Source organism: Eleutherodactylus coqui, chromosome 2, assembly GCF_035609145.1.
Source record: "Eleutherodactylus coqui strain aEleCoq1 chromosome 2, aEleCoq1.hap1, whole genome shotgun sequence".
Classification (NCBI taxonomy): Eukaryota; Metazoa; Chordata; class Amphibia; order Anura; family Eleutherodactylidae; genus Eleutherodactylus; species Eleutherodactylus coqui.
Genome location: NC_089838.1, coordinates 172,348,000 through 172,373,717, shown reverse-complemented (window position 1 = coordinate 172,373,717; position 25,718 = coordinate 172,348,000). Strand labels below are relative to the sequence as shown.

The window sequence follows — 25,718 nt, the reverse complement described above, 5'->3', positions numbered from 1 at the left end:
AGCATGCTGCATTTTTTTTGCACAATTGAAATGCAGAGAAAATGAATGGGTTCTATTCACTCTATACTGCTTGCACACATTTTGCGTGCGCAAATATTGTTGTGAGAATCCGGTCTTAAAAGTAGTCTCCTACAAAATAATAAAATTAGAAAGTAAAGAAATGGAAAGAGGCCAAATGCAGTAAGACCAGCTACAAGTTGTTCTTTCTTTCAGCTAAACCAAGCATGAAAACATTATCCTTGACATGCAAGCTAGAAACAAGTCATCCTTGTAACGCTTAATAACCGAATATAGGAGGCCAGGTTGAAATATCTTTTTAGCTACATATAAATGTTTATATTTGGACAGTTTGGGGAAATCTAATAATTCAGATGCTTTTATCAAACAATTCATCATGATTGGTCTAATATGGCACAGCAATGCTTTCACACAAGCAGTTCTCAAAAACTCAAAAACAAGAGTGAATAAAAGAGGATGGAAAAGTAGATAGCAAGGAATTACACTTCTGTATTTGTATCCAGTTGTGACTTTTACTAAAATAAAGCACCAAAAATTGAGTTAAAAACTGCATGTGTGAACCTAGCCTTTGGGTAAGTAAAAATTAATGTAAAAACTTATAATGTAAGGTAGGCACTCTAATTATGGCGCCTAGATCTTTTTGAAGCCTATGTAACAAAAGAAACAGTTTTTTATGAATCTTTAATCACACTGTCGTTATGCTGTAACGTTTCTGGCGATGTATACACCCACACCTCATTTATTAAAATAAAATAGGCCTATTTCTAAGCGAACAGTTAAGACTTTGTTCATGCTTGGCATGCCTTCAGTGCTGCGCTCTACAAAGCATTATCTGTTCAGTGACGGGTAGACTATAAACAATTCACAATGACTCCAATTATCAGCAGTGACTAAATCACTATAAGCACCAGATGAATATTATACTTTCATACCAGTGCCAAACATGAGAGAGCACACGCCATCTTGTAGGTAAAAGTTAGATCAAATGGATTCAAATGTCTAATCAACTGAGTGGCATTTACTACCTGCTAAAACCCCCATCATTTATAGGTTGTTGAAAACATTGTGTATTTACATACATTTCTATGGAAAGGATTAATGATTTGTTTAGTTAGTAATTCTAGGAAAGACTTCTGTATCCGGGGGGTGGGGGGCACAAACTTAAAGGTTAATGAGCTTTTTAGTTAAATAATGCAGCTTTGCATAAAGAAAATGCAGCTTTTTTTGTTCTTCTGGTTAATCCTTAGTGACAAGGATGAACTACTTCACTTCCCAGCAAAATCACAATGTGATAAGAGCCTTTGATCTTATGTCACCATGCCAATTCCTAAGATATGTGTTTTGCTCATTTACTCTTATTATGTTTGTATAATCCTACAATAGATTGTGGTGATTGTCTAAACCGGCAGGACAAAGTTCAGTGCAGGTCATGGCCTAGATTTCTACAATAGAAATGTAAGGGGTATGCCATGTAGATGGGTTAGTAAGCTCACAGTAATGTTCTCTCATGTATTCCTGCATATATACAATTGTATTTCTGCTATTTGTTGTAGACCTTGAGTGTTCCTGTAAGGCAATTGTTTAAGTCTCGCCATAGAGTGTAATAGTCTGGGTTGTTATTGGCTGAGGTGGGTCACAAGGGACATAATTTCAGGTCCTTGCGTTTACTAGGACATCAGAGGCATGCAGGAACCATTAATAGGTGCCCTGCACTATATATGGCATAGTTCACACATGAAGTTGTTGCAGTGAGGATGTAGCTGCCAGCTGGGTGCTGTAGCATGGCCTGTAGCTATCTTGCCTATGGTCTATAACAGGAAGCTAAAGAAGAAGATATGCAAGTTCAAGAGTGTCTCAAAACCGACGAAAGACAGAGTTTCAGCCCCAGATGTCTGTGACTACGTGCTTGCCCGGCTGCTGCCATCACCAGTGCATGTATCACATCCTCAATGCCGAGGAATTGCAGCTGGCATTGATTTCAATGAGAGCCGTGCCTGCAGTTACAAACGCCACTACACAGTGGTCGGTGCGGAGACTTCTGCTGCTTCCGCTTTGACCTCTGTGTATTTGCAGTGCTGACAGCATGACCTGTCGGAGCCAGCACATCAAGGTAAAGGCACACCTTGTAACAAGAGGTTTTTCCATTATTTCCTATGGGCAAGTTAAAAATTGCAATGCACTCGCAGGTACACACAAGTGCAATGAAATGTTTAAATTTTCCTATTGGAAAAACGTGATTATCACACATGCGATTTTCTTGCAAATCACATTGCACTTAAACATCGCAATTTTACAATTGTGATATTGTTTCAGTTTCTAAAACTGATATCGCACTTCTCTGCATAAATACAGCCTAAGGGCTCAGTCAGACGGGCGTTTTTTCGCGCGATTTGCGCATGCGCATGCATCCGGCGATTTTTTTAAAACCATTGCTTTGCAATGGTATCGGACACATGAGCGCTTTTTATGCGCTCGTCCGATAAATTATAGAACAAAAAAATCGCAGATCAAACCTATCTGCGATCTGCGATTCCTGTTCTCTTCTGTATATGCGCTCAACGGGGCCGGCGGCAGCAGCGCCGACCCCATTGAGAACATATAGAAGACAAATCATTCTTCTCTGCCACAGCTGTAACAGCTGTGGCAGAGAAGAACGATGTTTGCCCATTGAATTCAATGGAGCGGCAATACAGCCACTCCATTGAAAGCAATGGGCTGCCGGCGTGCGCGGGGTGAATTGTCGGGAAGGGGTTAAATATATAAACCCTTCCCTGCAATTCATCCTAAAATGTGTTAAAATAAAAAAAAATTGTATACTCACCTTTCCGCTGCAGCCGGAGTCCAGCCGTGGCCGCTGTCAGTTCTCCTGAACTGCTTCTTGGCACTATTCAGCCGGCGGGGCTTTAAAATCCCCGCCTGCTGAATGATCTGCCTCTGATTGGTCACAGCCCTGACCAATCAGAGGCTGAAAACACTCACACACCCATTCATGAATTCATGAATGGGTGAGTGACTGCTGCCTCTCAGCACTGAGCCAATCAGGGGCAGGTCTGACTCACATCCATTCATGAATTCATGAATGGGTGTGAGTGAGGCATGCCTCTGATTGGCTCAGCGCTGAGCCAATCAGGGGGCAGGTCTGACTCACACCCCCTTCACACCCACTGCAGGACGGCCGCTCGGAGCTCCAGCTGCCGGGAGAAGGTAAGTACATATATATTTTTTATTTTTACACATTTTAGGATGCATTGCAGGTAAGGGCTTATATATTTAAGCCCTTACCGACAATTCATCCTGGGCTCGCTCGCAGCGCATTGCTTTCAATGGAGACGGCTGTATTGCCGTCTCCATTGAATGCAATGCGCTGGACAGCTCCGGCCCGTTTCTAATGAAACGCGGCTAGGAGCAGATTTTCGTGCGATTTGCGGGTGACTTGCGCGCACCGGTCACGCGATTTGCGGATGCGCATCCGTCATGCGATCCGCAAATCGTGCGAAAAAACGCCCGTCTGACTAAGGCCTAACAGAGAACAAGCCCTTTGAACTTTAATTCTGCAGTTATACTCTCTTCTATCTGCAAGAAGTAGGGTACAGATGGATGAAAGTATGACTGCTAGATCACACTACACATGGTTTGTTTGTTGTGTGTTACCATGAAGACTCATAGATCTGCATAGCAGCTGTAAACAGAAAACGGTAGGAAACAATAAAGTCTGTTTCCAAAACTGCCTCCTTTCTCGAAAGTGGATGTTGCCTTTAGAGGCTTCAATATGACATATTATCAGACATCAGGATCTTGTAAATGTCTTTTGACTATCTCTAGTTCACAATGATAGAAAAAATGAATGTCATGTACCTTGGCACTCAACATCTGGATTACCCCAGAAAAGTTCCTGGCATTCATTGCAGTTTCTTCCACCAAAACCAGGCATGCAATGACACTGCCCAGTAAACTGTAAAGAAAGTCATAAAACATGAGATTCACATACGTCAGCAGAATATATATACCGGTACTGTATATCCAAAATACTACTGAAGTACTTACCTGATTGCAAGATGAAGCTAGAGAACGGTTAGGATCGCAGCCACATGACTCACAGCCATTTCCACTAGCTAGATTCCAGGTATTTGGTGCACAATGGTCACAGCTCTGTCCAATAACATTGCGCAAACATGGACACTGGCCCGTGGTAATATTACAGTGGCAACTGGCGTCTCCCTGGCAGTAATCCTGATCAGTACCCAAATAATTACAGACACACTCTGAAATAAACCAAATGTTAAAACGGTTATCAAAAATGATTAAAAAGCACAGCCAAAACATAGCAGTAATTTTAATTACATTATACATAATGGGATTTGTCAAGTTTCTGGGGGTTCCCAAATGTTTTTTTTACTCTGTAGAACAGTGTCCCAGACTACACTATTATGTCCATTAAAGGCAATGCGAGTTTGACAGATGGAGCCATGATGCAAGTCTGAAAAGAAGCTAGAACTAAAGTTAGCAGAGGATATTTTGTGATTCCTATAAAAATACATGCTTCAAAATCTTCATCCATGAGTCAACAGTGTGATGTAGCAAAAAAGGCAAATACAAATCTGGCATGTATTAAGAGAACCATAGAGTCTAGATCACGTGAGGTCATTATTTCCCTGTACTCTTCCTTAGGGCTCATTCACACGGGAAGCTAGGCACACAGAAAAAAACTAAACAAAAAAAACACACACTTAAATAACACAAGGCTATTAGAACCAACAGTTTTCTATGGGAACGTTCAGATTCCTTCATCTGAACGCTCCCATACCAACCATTGGTTCTAATAGCCACATGTTTTTTAAGCGCGTGATTTTTGTGTGCCTAGCTTCCCGTGTGAAAGAGCCCTTAGTCAGACTTCATCTTTAATACTGTGTCCAGTTCTGGGCACCCCAATTTAAAAAACTGGAGCAAGTTCAGAGAAGATGTTGAACGGTCTGCAAACCATGACCTATGAGGAACGGTTAAAGGATCTGGGAATGTTTAGCTGAGAGGAGACTTAATAGCGGTCTACAAATATCTGAAGGGCTGTCATAGTACAGAGGGATCAGCCCTATTCTCATTTGCCCAAGGAAAGACTGGAAGCAATGGGATGAAACCAAAAGGGCGGATACAAAGATTAGATATTTACCTCTTAAAGGACCACAATATTTTAGTTATTTTCCTGTGACATATTGGTCTATTTTTTATTTCCACTGATTTTTTTTTCCTGATTTTTTGTTTTTTTAGGGGTAAAAAGCTAAAAAAAAATTATAAAAAAAAATAAATTTATAGTTGTTTATTTTTACAATTTGTATATTTATGCTAAAATAAAGCATAAGAATAGGTTCCTCATTTTGTTTTGGACATTTCAATCTATAGTCTTGGATTACAGGGCGCATATGGCGACGGTTTTGGTTGGTGTCGACGGTGGGTCATTTTTGTATAGATATATAGTTTTTTTTCTAATTTATTCTGTCATTTTTTTTTTTTTACAAATTTTTGTAACTATTTTTTTCATCTATGTCCCCCATGATGTTGTATAAGACCTGTGGGGGTCATTCACATAGTATTTTTTTGTTTATATTTCACACTTTTCCACTGTAGCTAAGGCATCCATAGAAGCCCAAATTATAGGGGAAAAGATACCCTTGTAGTGACAGTAGTCACTAACAGAGCTGATCTGGGTCTGCTATGACTCAGGAGCTCTGCCGTGGCAAGGGGCACCCAGTAGTTAACAACAGCTTCTGCCTTCTCCTCCTGGGTCTTCTGCTGTGACTGACAGCCAAGGACCCAATCTGTTCCTGCTTCATTGCAAGAGCTGTAGGCTGCCTGTCCACGGGCGGGTTTGAATTGCGTTCCCCGCGATGATAATCTGGCTGCGGGGAATGAAGTGAATGCTCTCCATAGTGTTGCTATGGAGAGCACAGTCCCCCTGTCCACTAGCGGAGAATCATTGTGATTCTCCGCTTGCGGCCGGCAAATTGCAGCATTCTGCAATTTGCCGTGGTCAACCTATTTGTGAGATAGGCTGACAGCAGAGATCCGTCTGCCGACTCCTGCTCCCGGGCGGCGGCTCCCGCGGCAGAGATCTGCCGCAGGATACCGCAACGCCTGTGGACAGGCAGCCTTAATCCCTCACCACATTTTTTACTATTATCTGGGATTAAAGCCCAAGAACAAGTACTGTAAATTTACAGTGCCTGGTCCTTAAGGGGTTAGAAAAAAAACGGAAAGACATCTGTCTGGGATGATTTAGTGATCCTGCATTGAGCAGGGGATTGGACCCAATGGCCCTGGAGGTCCCTTCCAACTCTGCCATGCTATGATTCTATGTTCCTGAAGTCAGACTATTAATAGTGTATCCTATGGGTAATCACTGTTCTGCCTGAAGACAGAAGCAGCAGGAAATTGGAGTAATATCCTGGTGCTAAGAAAAAGGAAATATAAATAGATAAGTTTTCTAGAGCAAATAATCAAAGAATGCGTACAATGTCAGAAGTATTCTGCTTCACAGCACATTCATGGTAAACATATGATGAACATATAGGTCATTCCGTTGCTAATAACATTAGTGAAAGAAGACCCCAACCCTGAAAGTCTACAATGAAACAAGAATGTCTCAATTCATACAATGCAGAGAATTTCTAAAAATGTGCTTCTATTAGTAGTATTGTTTTTTCAATTGACAAGAACACATATTTTGTACTGCTAGGCACTCTCCTCAGCCTGAGAATATGTTAGCAGATTCAGGACATGATTTTAACTTGGGAATTAGATTTGTAGAATTTGGATACAATAAAATGGATTCTGGGTTCTAAAATGGATTCTTTATAAAAACATGTATTATTCTTTGTACCATAAAACAGCATGTGGTGGTTCCTAAATCTAAGGGTGACTACCCACTACAGTTTTTTTTTTTCTACAGGGGTCTATGGGACTTGTATTGTTAAAATCGCTATCGCGCAAGATTGCGATTTCAACATTACAAGTCCCATAGACCCCTGCAGAAAAAAAACCCTGCGAATTTCGCAGTGAAAAAAAAACTGTAGTGGGTAGTCACCCTAAAAGAGATTTTTTAAGGGGTTGTCTGACATTAAATTTATTTTTATAAAAACAGGTCCCTCATTCCATAAATTAATAAACAGTCATACACTCACCTCTCCCGGCTCCCTGAAGTTTCAGCATCGCAGCTTTATTCTTGGCCCTATGTCTGTGCTGACAGACTGCAGTCAGCTTGTGTATGGGTTGTCACAGGCTTCTGCAGTCAATCACAGACCTCAATGTTTGAATGCTGAGGCCTACGATTGGCTGTAGCAACCTGTAATCTCCCATACACAAGCTGCTGCAGGCTGTTAACACAGTGCCATAGCAGGAGACCCGAGGATGTAGTGTTGTGGCCAGGAGAGCGAGTATGGGATTGCTTATTATTTTTATACATGGGGAGCTCAACTTATTTTTTTAAATGTTAACTAGAGAACCCCTTTGTCATGTGTCCATATTTACTACTTAGGTAATATATAAATAACCCCCTGTGCTTCATGGTCTACTCTTAGGGGAGGCTAAACTGTTGACACTCTAGATAAAAAAAAAGGACACAAACCTTTATAAAGAGGAAAATTCATTGATATAAAAGAATTTGTCCTAGGACTAGAAAAAGGGTCTGCTGTTTTTCTAGGAACAGTACTAGGTCTGTTCATGGGTTGTGTCAAGTATTGCAGTTCAACTCCATTCACTCAAGTGGGGATGAGATGCAATACCAGACACAACCCAAAGACAGTCACTGTTCCTGGTAAGATAACACCCCCTTTTTCTAGTCCCAGACATACCCCTTTAAGTAAGGTAAATAATTCTAACAGTATACACTAATTGAATGTATGTATCAAAAAAACAGAAATAAAAGAAAGTTCTTACTTTTGCAGTCTTGTTGGAAGGCATTTCCATAGTAACCCAATTGACACTGATGACAGTTTTCACCTTCTGTGTGATGGAGACACTTCAGACATATTCCGCTACGCTTGTCACAAGCAAGTGGATCTGACAGATCTATGTTATTGTTGCAATTACATGGCTGACATATTCCTCCTATCTCTTCTGGATTTCCAAAATAACCAGAGGCGCACTCATCACACCTTATACCTAAAATGAGAACACAAAACCCCACTTTGTAAGTATATAATCATGAATATTAGTGTACAAGTATGGTCCTAGGAGATCCTTTGCTCTAGTCAATAGACCCTCTACAATTATCCAGACATCACTAGGGACAACTGCTGCTCTAGTAGAGTTGGCATGACCAAGTATTACATAAATACATAGTCTGTAATACTACATTATCCCCAGAGAGGCTGAAATCTGGACCTCAACAAGAGTTGTGACTTGCATATTGAGAATGCTTACCTGTATAGCCTTTGCTGCATGAACATACGACATGCTCAGTTGAAGGATCTTTGTAACATCCACTGGCAAATTGCCGCCCACTACCAGGTCCATCAGGGCATGGGCAAGACCTGCAATGATCACCTGAGCCTAATCTGGGATCACCATAATATCCAGCTGTACACCTACAAATAAGCATACAATAATTAATTAGTTGTAATTAAAAGCTAATGATTAGTTGTTACTTTCTACAAAGAAAATAAGAGCCAAGACAGGGTTAAAATTCATTCAAAGCCAGTCCAGATTACACCAAAATCAGCTCTGGTGTGGCAGTATTTCTGAGAGATAATTTTCTGACATACCCTTTTCAGTGATCAGGAACTTCTATACTGCCAAATAAATCAGGAAATTTGATACATTTATTGTAATATATGCACTGAATTCCGCATCAGATATTAAATATTTACATACTAGCTTCCAGCCAATATCAGCTGTTAATGGGGAACTCAGCTGTGGCACAAAGACTATCTACATTCAACACCACACTGGCTGTAAGGAAATAATAAATGTAATTTGAACTAATCGCAAAATAATTTAAATATACAATTTAAAAATGTTTAATTCATTTCCACAACAGAAAGATATACCTTTCACAGCTGTAACCTTCAGTGTGATCTCTACAGCTAGTACACTCTCCAGTGAGTGTGTCGCATTCATCTGTATGCCCATTACATTGGCATTGTTGACAGTTAGGAAATCCCCAGTACCCAGGCAAACATTCATCACACTGACGTCCAAAGGCACCATGAAAGCATGGGCACTGACCAGTCTCAGTGTGGCAGAAGGCATGATTTGATCCTTTCAGGTTACACTCACAAGCTGTAGAGATGAAGGCAAATTGAAAAGGCATCTTAGACAAGGATGAGAGAGTACATATTGGTGCATTTAACGAAAAGCACAAAATCTAAACACAAAGAAAATTAGTGCAACAGAAAAGTACAAATCAGGTGTGGTATCAATGTAAGTAAGCCCTTCCATTTTTTAATCCGTGATAATGTAAGACAATGCCAGCAGAATCTTTCAACAATCTATAATAGAATCTTGACTTTTTTCAAAGATAGAAACAAGGATCTGACTGTTTGAATTGCAACATGTCTGATCCTTCATTTCCAGGATTTCCCACCCTCTCCTTACTGTATAAACAAAAGCTCAGCTATATCTTATATGTTTGTCCAGTTTGGGATGACACCCATTGTCCTTGCAATCAACCCTCTTTTGCTTCTTCTAATCTAAGGGTTCTTTCAGACTGAAATTCTCAACTCAATCTAACGAGTTCCGATCAACATGCAGGTCAATTGGTGCTTGTCTTCTTTTACAGTGCTGAGAATCTGCTTACCAGCCTACATCATACAATTGCTATTATGATGTAGGCTGGTTGTACATCTCCCCATTCACTGGGGGAGAAGTATAGCTAATCAAACATTTTTATGCTTGTTAACACTGAGCAATCAATGTTAGCTCATTCGTCAGCTGATGATTGGTCCTTTTACATGGCCAATGGTTGGGTGACCGTGTGTTTTTAGAAACATTTGGCATGATAGCTTGCCTGTGTAAAAGGACCTTAAAGCATACCTGAGTTTTCAACAAGTTTTCTAAAATATACTAGGTTCTCCTTATCCTCTTATTTGCTGCCGTTTGAACTCCATTTCTTGTATGTAAGTTCTGATTTTCAGGTGTTTTTCCCCATTTTTCTACTGTTCTACTGTTTGCAATCAACTTTCAAGGAGGAGGCATATAGCAGGCCTAGCATTCTGCCGATAGTTCACTGAACTGCACTTCCTTGCCCTGACTTCCCCTGCTGCATTGCATAGTTTGTGGTCCAATCAGCGGAGAGGCAGTATCTGAATTCCCACTGCTCTGCTTTCCCAGTATGATTCAGGCATTCAGAGACATTCTGGCCAAATGGTTACTAAACTCACTATTATGTGTGCAAAGGCATACAGATGCTGTAACAGCAGGAGAGGCAGAGATTGTGGAGATTATCACAGTGTCTGCTGATCTGTCATCCTGCAGCCTGTAAATTCAGGGAGCCACCTATTGCTATAGAAAGATCCCTGTTTGCTTGTTACCAAGGAAGCTCTGTACCTAACGACAGAGAGTGAATTGCAAAGAAGCTGGTAGTGGTAAAGCAAAAACATTTTTAAATCAAGTATATTGCAGAAATGTTGAGACTAAAACAAGCCAGTAGATGAGCATATCTTGTTTGAAAAGTTGGCGTTCCTTTACCAATACTGGAGATCTTTATAAGTACAATAAATCAATAAATAGCAGGAATGTTGGTTCACAACTATAAGTGAATTTTTTGTCATATTAGTATAACATTTATTTCAGCTAATATATAATAATACATACGTTTACATCCATTAGGTCCAAATCCATAGGTTCCTGGGGCACATTTATCACAGTTCCTGCCAACAACGTTGGGACGACAATGGCATTGTCCTCCATTTGGGTCACATACAGAACTCAAGGAGCCTTGTGGGTCGCACTGGCATTCTGAGCAAAAGGAAATCGAAACTGTAAAAGTTGTCTGTTTTTCCATATCAATACTTCTGCCTTTATATTTTTTTCTGCGTGTCACCATCTTGTCTCACATAGATAAAACCCATTCAAGTTTCTTTCAAATACAACCTTTGGTATCAGATTTTTATCTTGACAGATTATTGTAAATGGGTTGCTTACGATATATTAACATTTCATTTTTTTCAAATAGTCTATTAATTGAATGTATGGTAAGGTTTACTATGAGAGGTTGCGACACCTTTGATTGCTAGAAAGGCATAATATGGAGAACCCCAAGAGACCAAGGACGTATTTGCATTATAAGAGCGTTCTATCATATTGCCATAGGTTCTCTTCTAAATGTAAGCCATGATATGCAAGTGTGAACAGCCTTATATGCATATTCTAAAATTAATAGACAAATACAGCATTCTGTACTATATTTTCCCAACCACAACTGTGCAAGGAAAATAAGTGGTTCACTATGACAATAAAGAAATACAAGACCACTAAATAGGATGCAAGTGTATACATACCCAGAGCACCTTCATGTAGGATTGCAGAAATACTTAGGAGGAAGTCTTTGCAGACCTCGGTCAGTGGAGTTTTCACAACACTCTGACTGTTTTCTGCACATCTGTATCTCTGATATGTCTGCCAAGCACTGCTGACATCCTCTCCTGAGCCTCCCGTACTGAATAAGTCAAGGGACTTGACATGAGGCAGTAAAACAATCTGCAGAAAAAGTTTTACAGATTCAAATCAAGATTCCACTCAGATCAGTATATACTGGCATTACAGGTTACAGAAACATATCCTCATAAGTTAAATTTAACACTAAAACCACTAAATGACAAAGTATAGGGTACAGCACTCTAAGCATAGTTTACTTTTCCGCTTCTCAGTAAAAGAATGTACTTCAAAGCATAGTAAGCAATGCTTATGGCTTAAAAAAAAAGCACATGATCAGTAAAGTCATGTAAGAATAGGCCACGATCGTCCAACTGAAAATATGTACTATCAACTGTAGTGAGATTCCTACTCAAATGTAATGTCAGTGATATAATCTGATCCTATGCAAGGACAAGAGCAAATGCTGAATATGAAGAGTATCTAACAATAGAAGTGTCCACTGTTACCTTGGTTTTAATTTTAATTACCCATGACTTAAAATTGCTTCCCAAACACTTTGTTCTTCCTTGTTGCTGCGGAATAGGTCATGTGACTGCTGCAGCAAATCACCGGCTATAGAAGGTCAGTGATGTGGCCAGTGATTGGCTGCAGCAGTCACATGTCCTGGTCAGCAGGAACCAGGAAGGAGAGAGTTGCTGTGAAACAATTTTAAGCCATGGGAAAACTCCTTTAACCCCCATGCCCCAGGACATCCAGTTACGTAGTTTGCGTGGAGCAGGATAGGGATCTAATCCTGCTCCATTTGCAAGCTGATGTTAGCCATAATTGGCAGCTGACACCCGCCTGCAACAGCCACGATCATAGTCATTAACACTTTAAATGCCCCGATCGGGGCCTCATATGGCACCCACCCATTGATGAATTTGCCAGGTGCTGTCAGGTTACTATGGCAGCCTGGAGTCTTCTGAATGCCCCCAAGGGCATTGATTGTGGCGCATCTTGATAGACTGCACATCAGAATGCTGTATAATGCAATACTATGGTATTGCATTACACTGTGTGAGCGCTCAAATGATCACAAGCTCAAGTCCCCTATGAGGACTAATAAAAAAAATGTAAAAATAAATAAAAGAAAGTTTGATTATTAGGAAAAAATAAAAGGAAATAAAAGTTTTAAAAACCCTTTTCCCCATATTTATAATTAAAAAAAAATCAAGACAATTCCCCGAAAACATATTTGGCATCGTCGCATCTGTAAAAGTCCGATCTTGCCCGATCCAGTAAAAATTTATAAATTAAAAAAATAAGAGAAAATTTACTGAGCCCGGCATTTCCAACACCAAGCTTAATTTCCCCAGGCACACAGTGTTGCCCTGGCAGCTCCATGTGCCTTCATAGAAATGTATACCTGGACCTGGCCAGACGTACTTTTCTGTCACAATTTACGCCAGTTTCTTGTTTATACATAAATCTATCGGTTCGGGGCAGTTATGCTTCCTCCCTACAAGCCTTGTCAACTTTCCCTGAAAGTAGCGAGGCCAGCGCTGAAAAGTTGCAAAATTATTGCACAAACAGCCCTTGCGCCAAATTCTTTGACTTTTCTTCGCCAGCTTTCAGGGGGAAAGGCCTTCTTAAATGTCCCCCATAGTTTATTTGATTTTTTAACATGAGAACTTATGAAGGGGCAATGGATAGCACCTGTTGGATGAATGTATCAGACATAAAAAAAATTTTTTCATCTCACACCCCGCTTCTAGGAATACATTGATCCCTCGCTATATTGCGTTTCAATGATTGCGGCTTCAGTGCATTGCGGATTTTAGATAGACCACATATAATTCTGTTTACACTGAGTCTTTCGCTATATCGCAAAATTTTGCGGTACTTACAGGAAATACAGTACGCCACTAGTGCTTGCAAATGCAAGATTGTACACGGCATATTATTGGCTGATGGAATGTGTTCTGTATCCTGAGCGCTGATTGGCTCACTGATCGTAGCATCGGTCTGTTTATTCACTTTTGCGATTTTTTGGCAGTTTACCCAACAGATTCATTTGTGTAAATATTACGCTGTTACTTTGTGGATTTTCACGTATCGCAGGGGTCTCTGGAATGTAATCCCCACGATAAACAAGGGATCACTGTATCTCGAATTATGGCCAGGTTAAGGAGGACACATCTGTTTTCATAAAAATTTGCATTCATTGGAGACATCCACCACAGTCACCCAATAAAAAGCTTGCATGTTAAACATTTATTTTTTAAGCTTGGGATCCTATAGTGATGATGGCATTGTTTAGAGACATTGGTCTGATATACAAGTTCTTTTTTCATCTAGCACTATATATGTTGGGACAAAGTGAGTTAAATGCCAAATTAAGGAAGAACCCATCTGAATTTGTAAAATGTACACTTACCGAGTCAATTAATGTATAAGGACTCTCCACATTAGAGTTAACCGAATACCGAGGCAGTTCTAGTCGGATTGTGTAATTCAGGCCTTTTTCAAAGCATATAGGACGAGGAAGTACAATATACCTATAATTATAGAACAAAGCACATTTCATAGAGTGTCCAACTTCTGTAGCTTTATGTAGAAGGTATGTTTATATTAAGTGCCCTAGTGTACCTTGTGTGGCCACAAAGACAAAAACATTAGGAATTCAGTGGACATACAAAGTAATGTGTGATGTTTATGTAGGTACTAGTTATCACCCTCCCATTTATTTTGTTAGATTAATATTGGCATGTTTGAATACATACATGTAAGAGAACTGGGCAGGGACGTGAAAGCTGAAACAGTCAAATCTAATATTATGCATAGCAACTCTATAATATTTAACATGTATTTAAATCATTCTGTACAAATTAAAATAAAATGTGCTATGCTTCCTGTGACAGAAAGCAGGTACTGTAAGTACTATTACTACACTGCTGCTATGGACATGCTGCTAACAGTACAGAACTGTGATTTCCTTGCACCCTGCTGTTATGTAAATTGCTCTGGCAAGTAAAGGAAGCATTTTGGATATGTATGTATTAAAGAGGTTGTTCATCGCTAAATAGCTCATTGTCGGTGGTCTGCCACCTGGGACCTCTATTGATCAGCTGTTAACCCACTGCTCTGTACACACTGCAGTGGCCCTATATGGTTGTGCCCACAATACCACGCTGGGTGACTGCAGTGTATACAGAGCTGTGTTCTTCTGGTTCCATACATTGACATAGTGACTCAGAGAACAGCTAATCCATGGGCGTTGGCCTTCTGCTGATCAGCTATTGAGGACCCATCCTAAGGATAGGTCATCAAGTATTTAAAACCGGACAATGCCTTTAAGGAATTGCTGAAAATAGAATTTCTTGATTTTCAATTAAGTTTTACATCTGCCTTAAGGCCCATTTACACGTAACGATTATCACTCAAAATTTGTTCAAACGACCGAATTTGAGCGATAATCGTTACATGTAAATGCAGGCATCGTTCACTTATCGTTTGAACGATGATTTTAAGGTGAACTTAAAATTCATCGTTCAGCTACTGGGGATAAAGCAGTTTGCATTTACCTCCAGTAGACCGCAGGCTGTTCTCTCCACGGGGAAACCAGCAGATTACATTGTATTCTGCTGGCAGCCCTGACAAGACTAATACAGCTGCTGCACAGCTGGGTGTGTGGCTACTGCACAGCTGGCTGTGTGACTAATTACATACTGGGCTCTGCAAACAGCTCCTGGAGGCCCATTTACATGCAAATGAAGATGATAAAGTGTTTAATGGACATTACTGCCCATTAACACTTTCTGCAAAAAGATCGCTAAAACTTTCAATAGTTTGAAAGATTACCTTTGCGTGTAAATGGGTCTTTAGAGACTGACATTTTAGGTGACATATTGGATCTCCTGAAAACCAGTTGATCATTACTGGACACATCTTGAAAAGTGGCAAGAAAATGAGTACTGACAGTCATTGATATTTTTATGCTATTGGGTGCAGGATTGCTAACCATCCAGAAACTGGATAGTATGTAAAAACAGGATACTTTTTCCACTGTCTGTAAAATAAAAAAAATAAAAAAAGATATGTCTATGTTTTTTTGGAGGCTGCTGGTACTTGAGCAAGTTATTATCACTGCAATTATAATTTTACAGCACACAGTAAATTCTAGTAATAAGTTCATATCAGTATCTAAACTATATACATGTATTATATATTATCTTTATCAACCATTATGGTTTTCCAATGTGTCCATAAAAAATGCTGGTAATCCTTGATATTCGGATATGTTGTCCAGAAAAGAAAAAAAATTCAGGATGGCAACCCTGCCTGGGTGGACCCTAAGATTAAATGTCAACTTCAGGTCATACATGACAAGCACTACACAGAATCAGACCTTGTATTCCAATAAAGAAGGAAAGATAATATGTCTTCAAACATGCGCATGCTCACGGATATTAATATGTGTTTTAAAGCCAAGTTCTGTAGGAACACTAACATGCTCTACGATGAATCTACTCACCGGGATCCTGGTGGTAATGCTACATTCTGGTTGTCATCGTTGGGCACAGTGTTACCACATCGGCTGCTTGTGGCAATTCTTCCTGGACGTATAACTGTAATCACTGCCTCTTCCCATTGTTCTGGAAGCTGACACATTTTAAAAACACCAAATTAAACAGATTCGAGTGTTGTCAAACAGACATCAGACATCTGGCATCTGAAATAATATGTCTGATTGTCAGCAGAAGACTAATGTAAGACAATATTGACTATTACCCCTCATCACAGTGTTCTCATTACTTAAAATAGCATTAAAGGGGTTGTCCCGCGCCGAAACGGGTTTTTGTTTTTTTTAAACCCCCCCCCCGTTCGGCGCGAGACAACCCCGATGCAGGGACGTACAGAAAGCTTACCGGAGCGCTTACCTTAATCCCCGCGCTCCGGTGACTTCTATACTTACCTGTGAAGATGGCCGCCGGAATCCTCTTCCTCCGTGGACCGCAGCTCTTCTGTGCGGTCCATTGCCGATTCCAGCCTCCTGATTGGCTGGAATCGGCACGTGACGGGGCGGAGCTACACGGAGCCTGCATTCTGCACGAGCGGCTCCATTGAAGAGAGCAGAAGACCAGGACTGCGCAAGCGCGGCTAATTTGGCCATCGGAGGGCGAAAATTAGTCGGCACCATGGAGACGAGGACGCCAGCAACGGAGCAGGTAAGTATAAAACTTTTTATAACTTCTGTATGGCTCATAATTAATGCACAATGTATATTACAAAGTGCATTAATATGGCCATACAGAAGTGTATAGACCCACTTGCTGCCGCGGGACAACCCCTTTAATACAGCGCAATAACTTCTTACCTGTGGTTCATAACGTATCAAAAGGTCATATTCCATAGAGGTTGGAATATTGTTGATATGAAATTCCAAGTATGCCCCTTCTGGAACTTTGGCAAAACCAGGACCTGTCCAGGAAGGAGTACGATCTTGAGGGAGCAACCTCTCCACAGGTCTTACACCCTGTTGGGAAACAGCAATAACTAAACAAAACTAATAGATGGAACACAGAATCTTCCACTAAGCATTTTAATAACTCTTTATCAGCATGAATTTATGAGGGCGCATTCCTGTCAAACTACTCTGATTAACTATGAGGAGGTACATTTTAGACCAGACCAGGGAGTCACTGAATCTTTTTTATCTTGATTTTTTCAAAGTGTTTGATTCTCTGCTTCATAAAAAGGTTGGTATATAAAATGAGAATGCTTGGTCTGGGTGAGTGTGTGTAAGTGGGTAGGTAACTGGCTCAGTGATAGAAAGCAGAGGGTGGCTATTAATGGTACATACTTTGATTGGCTGACTGTTACTAGTAGGGTACCACAGGGGTCGATATTGATCCCTATTCTTTTTAATATATTTATTGAAGACCCTGTACAGCGATGGCACAGTAAAATATCAATTTTTGCAAATGTTACTAAACTATTTAAAATAGTTAACACAAGAGATGATAGTATTCTAATACTAATAAACATAAAGCTATGCACTTTTGAAGTGGCAAAAATATCCCAAGATTTCTTTTTAAATGGGAAAACACATTGAGACACTAGTTATACCTAGCACAACAATAGTGTATGAGCTTTCAGAATGGAGCGTGGACTAATATGAAAGGAGACGATGCCCAAGTGTGACCCTGTGCGCCCCAAAAAATGTGCCAGAATTTTGGTGCAAAAACTCATGTAAAGTAAGGCAACCAACAAGTGGCACAAAGTCAGACAAAAGTGTTTAAAGGTGTGCTTTATTTATCATATAACATGAACCACTGTGGTTACCTTATGCATTTTAAGACTCTTTGAACTAAAGACCCATTTAGATGGGATGAATGTTGGGCAAACGATGCCCAACACTCGTCCCTGCAAGTACCTGCTTATGTGCTTTTGCTTCACAGCGGGGCGGATGCAGGAGATTTCTCTCCTTGCTCTCCCCCGCCTCTCCATTCACTTAACATAGCGGCTGTTCAGTACTGAACAGCTGCTATTTAGACTGAATGCTCATCGTTCAGAATTTTAGGCTGCATCCTGAGTGATGATCGTCCCATCTAAATGGGCCTTTCATTTGCATTGTCTAACTAGTAGAAAGGTTTAGCAAATCTGCCCCAATGCTTACAGTTTGGGGCACTAATGCACTGGAAAGATATAGTAGAGCTTGAGCGAGTACAAAGTCAGGTGACCAAAGTAATGAAAGGAATGAGTGGAGTACAATAAAAAGATGATGGATAAGGGGCGACCTAATAACTATGTATAAATACATCAAAGGTCAATACAGAGATCTTTCCCACAATCTATGTATACTAAGAACCGTGACAAGGAAGCATCAGCTACATCTAGAGGAAAGAAGGTTTCTAAACTAGTATAGAAGGGGGTTCTTTACTGTAAGAGCACTGAGACTATGAAACTCTTTGCCTGAGAATGTGGTGATGGCAAACTCACTAAAAGAATACAAGAAGAGTCTGGGCGTCTTTTGTGAGTGTAATAATATTGCATGTTATAGTCTATGATTACTTCAGAAGGGTTGTTGATCCAGGGATTATTCTGATCACCATATTTGGAGTGGAGTAGGAATTTTTTTTCCCTAACAAATTTTGCTTCTACCTCATGTTTTCTTTTTTTTTTTGCCTTTCTCTGGATTAACATTGCAGGATATCAGGCTGAACTAGATGAAGTGATTTCTTTTTTCAGCTTTGCAAGCTATGTTACTGTGCAAATACTTACAGGTCCAAAATCGGCATCCTCTGCTTCATAAATGTAATGGTCTAAAGAGATGAAATAGAAGCCAGATTGTACTTCATTGCACTGGCGGCCAATCATGTGTGGTCTGCAGCGACACTGGCCAGATTCTGGAGAACAGCTGTAAACAGCAAAAAACAAGCCTAAGAAAACAAATTTACAGCAGACGTTTGACATAACAACAAGATATACAAGGAAACAATCCAGAATAGACAGCTGGATTTTGGAACAGCATTTGAGCAATATTTAGAGAATACTTTAGCACTCTTTCAATAATGTTCATTTCCTGTCCAAGAATTATAATATGTAAATGTGAACGGTATATATTTATATAAATACTGGTTTCAGAATTGTTTGAAAAGATTCAATGAACCTGGGATTAATTTCCCAGAAACACATTTATATAATTTATTTTGTGCCCATGTGTCACCTCTTGTGTATTGTAGAAATATTCAGCAGACTAATTGCATACCAAATATACAGTGGATCCACAAGTCTTCAGACCGTTTCACTCTTTGTACATTTTGTTACCTGGTGCACTCAATGCCCCATAATGACAGAGAAAAGGCTAGAAAACATTTCTGCTGCCCTGTAAGTTCCGAAGAGCATAGTGGCCTCCATAGTTCTTAAATGGAAGAAGTTTGGAACAACAAGGACTCTCCCTAGAGCTGTCCAACCCACCAAACTAAGTAATCGTGGGAGAAGGGCCTTGGTGAGTGAGGTGACAAGAGTCCAAAAGTAACTCTGGCTGAGCTCCAAAGATCCTGTGCGCAGATGGGAGAAACTTTCATCACAGCAACACTGCACCAATCTGGGTTTTATAGCAGAGTGGCCAAAAAAGGATCTCTCCTCAGTAAAAGACACATGAAAGCCCACCTGGAGTTTACCAAAAAGCATCTAAAAGACTATGAGAAACAAGATTATGTGGTCTGATGAAACCAAGATTGAAGTGTTTGGCCACAAACCTAAGCATTGTGTCTGGAGGAAACAAGGCACTGCTCAGGCATCATACCCAAGAAGACTGTAGGCTGTAATTCCTGCCAAAGGTGCTTCAACTAAGTACTAGGTACAGGGTCTGAATACTTATTTCAATGCAAAATGGTAGTTTTTCATTTAAAAAAAAAGGAAAAAGATTTGTATGATTCTGTTTTCACTTTGTCATTACGGGGTATTGAGTGCTCAATAATAGAAAAAAACTTGCATTTTTTTAAATCTGCACAAGGCCATAACATAGTCAAATGTAAAAAAAAAGGATCAGAAGACTTTCCAGACCAACTGTATCTAATTTGTATGGTCTGTTTGCCTCAACTGCTTTTTACCAGTTTGCAAGGTTTACAAGCCATTGGTTGCTTGACTTACAGTATGCACATGAAATGCATTGCTTCAGTAACTCGTTGGCATGTTACAACTTACAAGTAAATGATTACAAGAGAAGAAATTAAGATTTCACTTACTCATTGTCATATGATCCACCACGGTCACAATCACAAGCCCGACAACCATCTAAATCATTGCTCAAACCCCAAAATTCAGGCTGTACAAAAAAAGAGGAACAAACATTACTCTTAGCTGTAATTGGTCCTTTGCAAATACAAGCAGCCATTCTAAACATGCTTTATATTTATTGCATTAGCAATTTTGCAAAAAGCAATAGACTAGTAGTGTCATGTCCAACCAGGACGAGACAGGAACCACAATGACTTGAAAGGGGACAGAGAGCCAGAAAAAAGACCAGGGCGATAGACTAGGAAGGGACAGAACCTATACATGTTGTTAAAGTGATCAACCTGCCTAACAAGCTGAGCCCTGCCCTGAAAATGGCAACCCTGCAGCAGTAGCCTGGGGCTTCCCTGAAGTGACTCTGGATGAATATGGAGTAGAGACAAGCACCAAGTATAAGCCAAGTAAGATAAGTTAAGATACACAAGGAATGCATGAAAGCAGATACAATAAAGGAGCAGAACTGAACACATGGAGGAAGGATACAAACTGATGCAGGATGATCATGCCCAGAATAGCCTCAACACTCCACACTGCCAACTCCACCAACACACAAGACCAGGATACCAGATAGTACAAACAGCATGCTCTACCCATAGGAGTCTGTTTAAATAATGAACAAAGTTACTGACTAGCTGGCTGGGCTGCTCATAACCAAAGCCAGGCAATCAATTAATTAACAGCAAGGAACTGTTAACCCCTTGGCATCCGAGGCCGAATCACAAAGAACATGTGCTGGCTTGGCGCATCATGTGGGCTGAGGCTGACGCTGCCTAGCTTTTAAGGGCCATTGCATCTCAACCATGTCACAGTTTAGTTGCCGCATAGGAATTAGATGTAACTACTATACCCTGTTGCTAGTAGTATGATTACTTTCCTGTATAAAGTGAGATTACAAATTCTTGAGTACTGAAAAATCTATGAATTTTATAAGCAATTGGTTATTTAATTAAAAACAACTATATTTTTCTATCCTGCATAAATTAGAGTTTTGCATAGTCACTTTCAAGTTTGTCCATTTTTACAGGGAGAACATGTAGTATTGTTTATTAGAGCATAGTGTAGCATTTAAGTAAGGTAATGTACGAACAATATTAGTTGAGGTTAATATTACCATGCATTGGTCACACTTCCTTCCCGACACAAACCGCTTGCAATAACAGTTGCCATTTTCAGAGTCACAGGAATTACCACCGGGTATAGTTCCCAGAGGATTGCAACCGCAAGCTGCAAGAGATAGAAAAACATTACAAAAATTGAATTAGATGGTCATTAAGTAATAAATTACGTATATATCACTGTGAGATATTTCTTACGTTGACATCCATCTGGATCTTCAGCATTTAATTCATAGTGCCCTTCCTTGCACCGATCACACCGTTCACCTTCAACATTTGTTTTACAACGACACTGTCCAGCGATGAGGCCGACTGAGAAGTCAGTATAGCGGTCACATATGCCCCCATTTTGAGAACCAGCTGGGTCACAATTACAAGCTGAAAAAAATTTGCAGTATATCTGAATTATTCTTTATTAATATAACACCAATATATTCTACAGCTTGTATCCAGGTGACAACTCCTCCAAAGAAATGCGTCAATTGGAAAATTCTAGGCAAACAACACTGTTCTGAACCTAGAGCCTTATAAAGTCATATAACACCTCTCTTGAGACATCACGAATAATAAAAGAAACAATAGCTGCTGTGAGCTAGAAATGATGGACGTCTGCCAGAAACAAAGGCAGCAGAGTAAAGTCTTTCTTTTAACGATACTTACGCTGACATATATTTGGGTCTCGGATGTCTTTGTCCGGGTGCTGATAGAAGAATGGCTTGCACTGCTCACAGTTCTGTCCCATTGTGTTATGCTGACACTCTTCACATACCCCACCGCTGGTATTACCATTTGACATGTATACAGCCATGTCAAAATGACAATGTGCGGAGTGTCCGTTACAATTACATTCTGAAAAATGAACCAAAATATATACGTTGTATATACGTAGGACAGAAAGCTAATACATAAGTACATGGCACATAAAGACAAAGGATGCAATAAGTGTTCAGAGACCTACACTGCTATTATTCTGTGTCTGACAATGCAACCTTGCAGCGTACTGTGTAACTGATTATGATGGTTTAGGGTTTTGACAGTCTTAAACCTACTAGCCACAAACTGGCCATGAATGATGTTCTTTACTAGACTGGACTAATATGACCATAAGTAGTGGCGCACCAAGCGTGCAAGACACTCGTGTAAGAGAGGCCTTAGGTGGTCACTTACTTTTACAAGCATTGCTGCTGCGACCTTCTGCTGGTCTCCAAGGCAAATCATGGTAAAAGTCCATGCACTGCTCACAGTTTAAACCTTTTGTGTGATGCCTGCAAACACAACGGCCATGGACCTCAAATACAAGAAAAGACTTTGGTTAGAGGGAAATCCTTGACTGACTTTATGTTACATTTTATTGTGTGAACACAACAGGAAAGCATACAAATTCTTAGCTTTTCAATTTAAATGCTAATTAAATGACAAATTACAGTATTGTTAATCAGTGGACAAACCAACAGAGAAATCTTATGCCATTGAAAAGCTCTTTATGCTAAAATCTTGCTTTTGTCTGTACCCTCAGAATTAATATACTGTGCAGAGAACTACAATGCAGCTCCATTCGGTATAGCGCTTTATAGCACAGCGGTTGGTTGCTGTGCAGAAGAACCGCAGAAGCAACTGTGATTCCTTTTTTTCCAGATTGGTAGTGGTCTCAGAGGTCAGACCCCCACTGATCAGAATGTTATAGCAAATCCTACCAATATGCCATACCATTCTAAAATGGGAATAGCTTTCTAAACATATTAGTAATAATCCAATATTAAGTTAGATTCAAGGAGTTACCTACAGAAGAGAAACAGCTGCACAGTTACTCTCCATTTAAAAATATGGCAAATGGAAAAACAGTCAAGTGAACTTGCTTGTCTGTTTTGTTCTGCCCCATAAATTTGAGAATGTAGACAGTACACCCCCTCCTCAGCAGGGATGGAGGTGGATATGCCATAAACGTCTGTTGTGGGAAAGCACCTTTTTAGCCAACAAAGGCAAGGATGTGGTAAGCAGTTTAAAGGGTTTCTAACAGAAGGTTATTAAAAACGTAACAAAGCTGAATTTGTCACTTAAGTCTACTGCTACATCATGGGTATAACTGTAGTGGGTGCAGAGGGTGAGGATGCACCCAGGGCCTGGAGCCTTAGGGGGCCTGTAAGGTCTCTCTTCCTCATATGAAGAGAGATTATATTTGGGGGTCCTGTTCCAGATTTTGCAGCTTCAAGTTATGCCCTGGGGCCATACAACAATTTTGGCTGCGATGGGGTTCATGCAACTGCTGTGTAGTCCAGTGGCCTGGCATTGACAGAAGGACATTACAGTGCAAGTTACTGGTTGCCGCAGCCGCAATGTTGCAATCACAACAAATCCAACCAGCTTATCCCTTTATTCTTTTATATAGTACTTACAAATTCTGCTGTGCTACACAGAGACTGTCATCACTCACATCAGCACTTGCCTTAATTGGGGTTTACAATCTAAAAACCAAATTCATCTAGCAGAATGTTTTTTGGATTGTAGGAGCAAACTCAAGCAAGTACAGGCAGAAGATACAAAGTCCACATAAATGTTAATGTTGCACTTGGTCAGATTCCAGCCGAAGACCCAATTGCTGTCAGGTAAAAATGGTAAGCACTGAGCCACCAGCTGCTTAAAGGCAATGTATCACCTATATTTTTTTACTAATGAAAAACAGATAGAGACATTTTTCATTTTTCTAATCTATTTTTGTATTGCAATTTTGCTGCAGACATACACTTTGGAGAAGTTTCATGAGCTATTCACACAATGGTCCGGACAGGAGTCATTGACTTCTATGGGAGATTGTTATAGATATGCACTGCAACATTTGCTGAGGTCATTGTGCAGGGAGGGGCAGTAGATTAGCTGTGACCATCACCTATTGTCATGGTGAATCCTGTGTTATCTATATATAAGTATTACCTTTCATTTTAATACTGCCTGTGATGATAATGAGATGATTGCTGAAAATTTTTCTCTAAGGAACAGGGAAGTATCAGACTATTAGTGATCAATGTGAAAACTGCAAGACTTTGGGACTTTTTTATAATACAGATTGAGACATCAAAAAAAAAAACATTTTTGGAAAAGTGATTTAAATAATAGTTCATTTCCTGATGAAACATTCCCTTTAACTGTACATTCTGATAACTAAATTAAGCTAATGGCATCAGCTTTCCCGCAGTTCCATGGAAACCACTATAACATAATATCATGGTTCATCAAATCATGAAACACGAGGGCCAAATAAACGCAACAATACTACAATATCTGACAAATACTGGTCTGCAAAATCTAAATCAGAAGAAATAAGGACGAAACCATCAGGGTGGGTTATTGTTCATGTCTGGAATAATGAATTTATAAGTAATAAGTACATTTTGTTTTACATGAAATGAATGACACAAAATGCTAAGTGCTATAATTACCATTCCTTCAACATTGTCATTGTAGCCTTTCACTGGGGCACATTCACTGGCATGTCCATAGCAGAAGCAATTACCACGAACAACCATATCATAAACAGCGTAGTAATATTTTTCTTTAATTTCAACTCTTGAATCCAATAGGTTGTCACCCAAAGTGTGGAGCTTCAGGAATTTAATTCTCAAATTTGTAATTCTCAGCATACCTTTAAAGAAAAGACAAAAAGAAAAACACCAATAAAACATAGTGTTTCAGATTTACCAATCTTGTCTGATAGTAGACTGTATAAATTGAAATTGCGCCAAATTTATCATCATGGCTAATGCTGGATAATACATTTGGCACATTTTTAGATACTTTTGCCTAAGCTTATATTGCCTATTGTTTATACCACCTATGCGTTTGTGACAAAATATTGGCCCACAATTTCGGTGCACATTTTCACATTTAAACTGTGCCCATTTCTAGATAAATGACTACCCCTATAAGCCACACCCTGTCGAGTATGGTGCAATGTTTTTTTTCTACTTTGTACATTTGCTTCAGACATAGGTCTAAAAAATGGTCTGACATTATGCACCAGAAATGCACAAGAGCTGTCGCATTTTACACATTACTAAACCAGCTCCAAAGTACATGGAAACAGAGCCATAAAGTAATGGAAAAGTGTTATTTGTAGAAAACATCCCAGAAATGATATGCTGTCTCTATGGATGCATTTGGTTTTATCTGTAAGGGTTTATAACAGATGCATATATTTAATACTAAGAACATATTCTTGTA

The 25,718-nt window shown here is 39.8% G+C and overlaps 1 protein-coding gene across 1 annotated transcript in view; it reads right to left on the bottom strand.

Moving 5' to 3' along the window:
* LAMB1 (laminin subunit beta 1) overlaps nucleotides 1-25,718 on the bottom strand; it is an 83,404-nt gene that overhangs the window by 22,604 nt on the left and 35,082 nt on the right. Inside the window, exons 8-24 of the mRNA XM_066591918.1 lie at nucleotides 24,938-25,140; nucleotides 22,671-22,791; nucleotides 22,164-22,352; nucleotides 21,702-21,881; nucleotides 21,500-21,612; nucleotides 20,340-20,419; nucleotides 18,871-19,006; nucleotides 16,964-17,122; nucleotides 16,121-16,248; nucleotides 14,024-14,144; nucleotides 11,508-11,706; nucleotides 10,822-10,965; nucleotides 9,057-9,288; nucleotides 8,431-8,594; nucleotides 7,945-8,169; nucleotides 4,063-4,280; nucleotides 3,874-3,970 (exon numbers count right to left, since the gene is read on the bottom strand). Coding sequence (XP_066448015.1) covers nucleotides 3,874-3,970; nucleotides 4,063-4,280; nucleotides 7,945-8,169; nucleotides 8,431-8,594; nucleotides 9,057-9,288; nucleotides 10,822-10,965; nucleotides 11,508-11,706; nucleotides 14,024-14,144; nucleotides 16,121-16,248; nucleotides 16,964-17,122; nucleotides 18,871-19,006; nucleotides 20,340-20,419; nucleotides 21,500-21,612; nucleotides 21,702-21,881; nucleotides 22,164-22,352; nucleotides 22,671-22,791; nucleotides 24,938-25,140 — 2,709 coding nt within the window. The remainder of the gene's footprint in view (nucleotides 1-3,873; nucleotides 3,971-4,062; nucleotides 4,281-7,944; nucleotides 8,170-8,430; nucleotides 8,595-9,056; nucleotides 9,289-10,821; nucleotides 10,966-11,507; nucleotides 11,707-14,023; nucleotides 14,145-16,120; nucleotides 16,249-16,963; nucleotides 17,123-18,870; nucleotides 19,007-20,339; nucleotides 20,420-21,499; nucleotides 21,613-21,701; nucleotides 21,882-22,163; nucleotides 22,353-22,670; nucleotides 22,792-24,937; nucleotides 25,141-25,718) is intronic.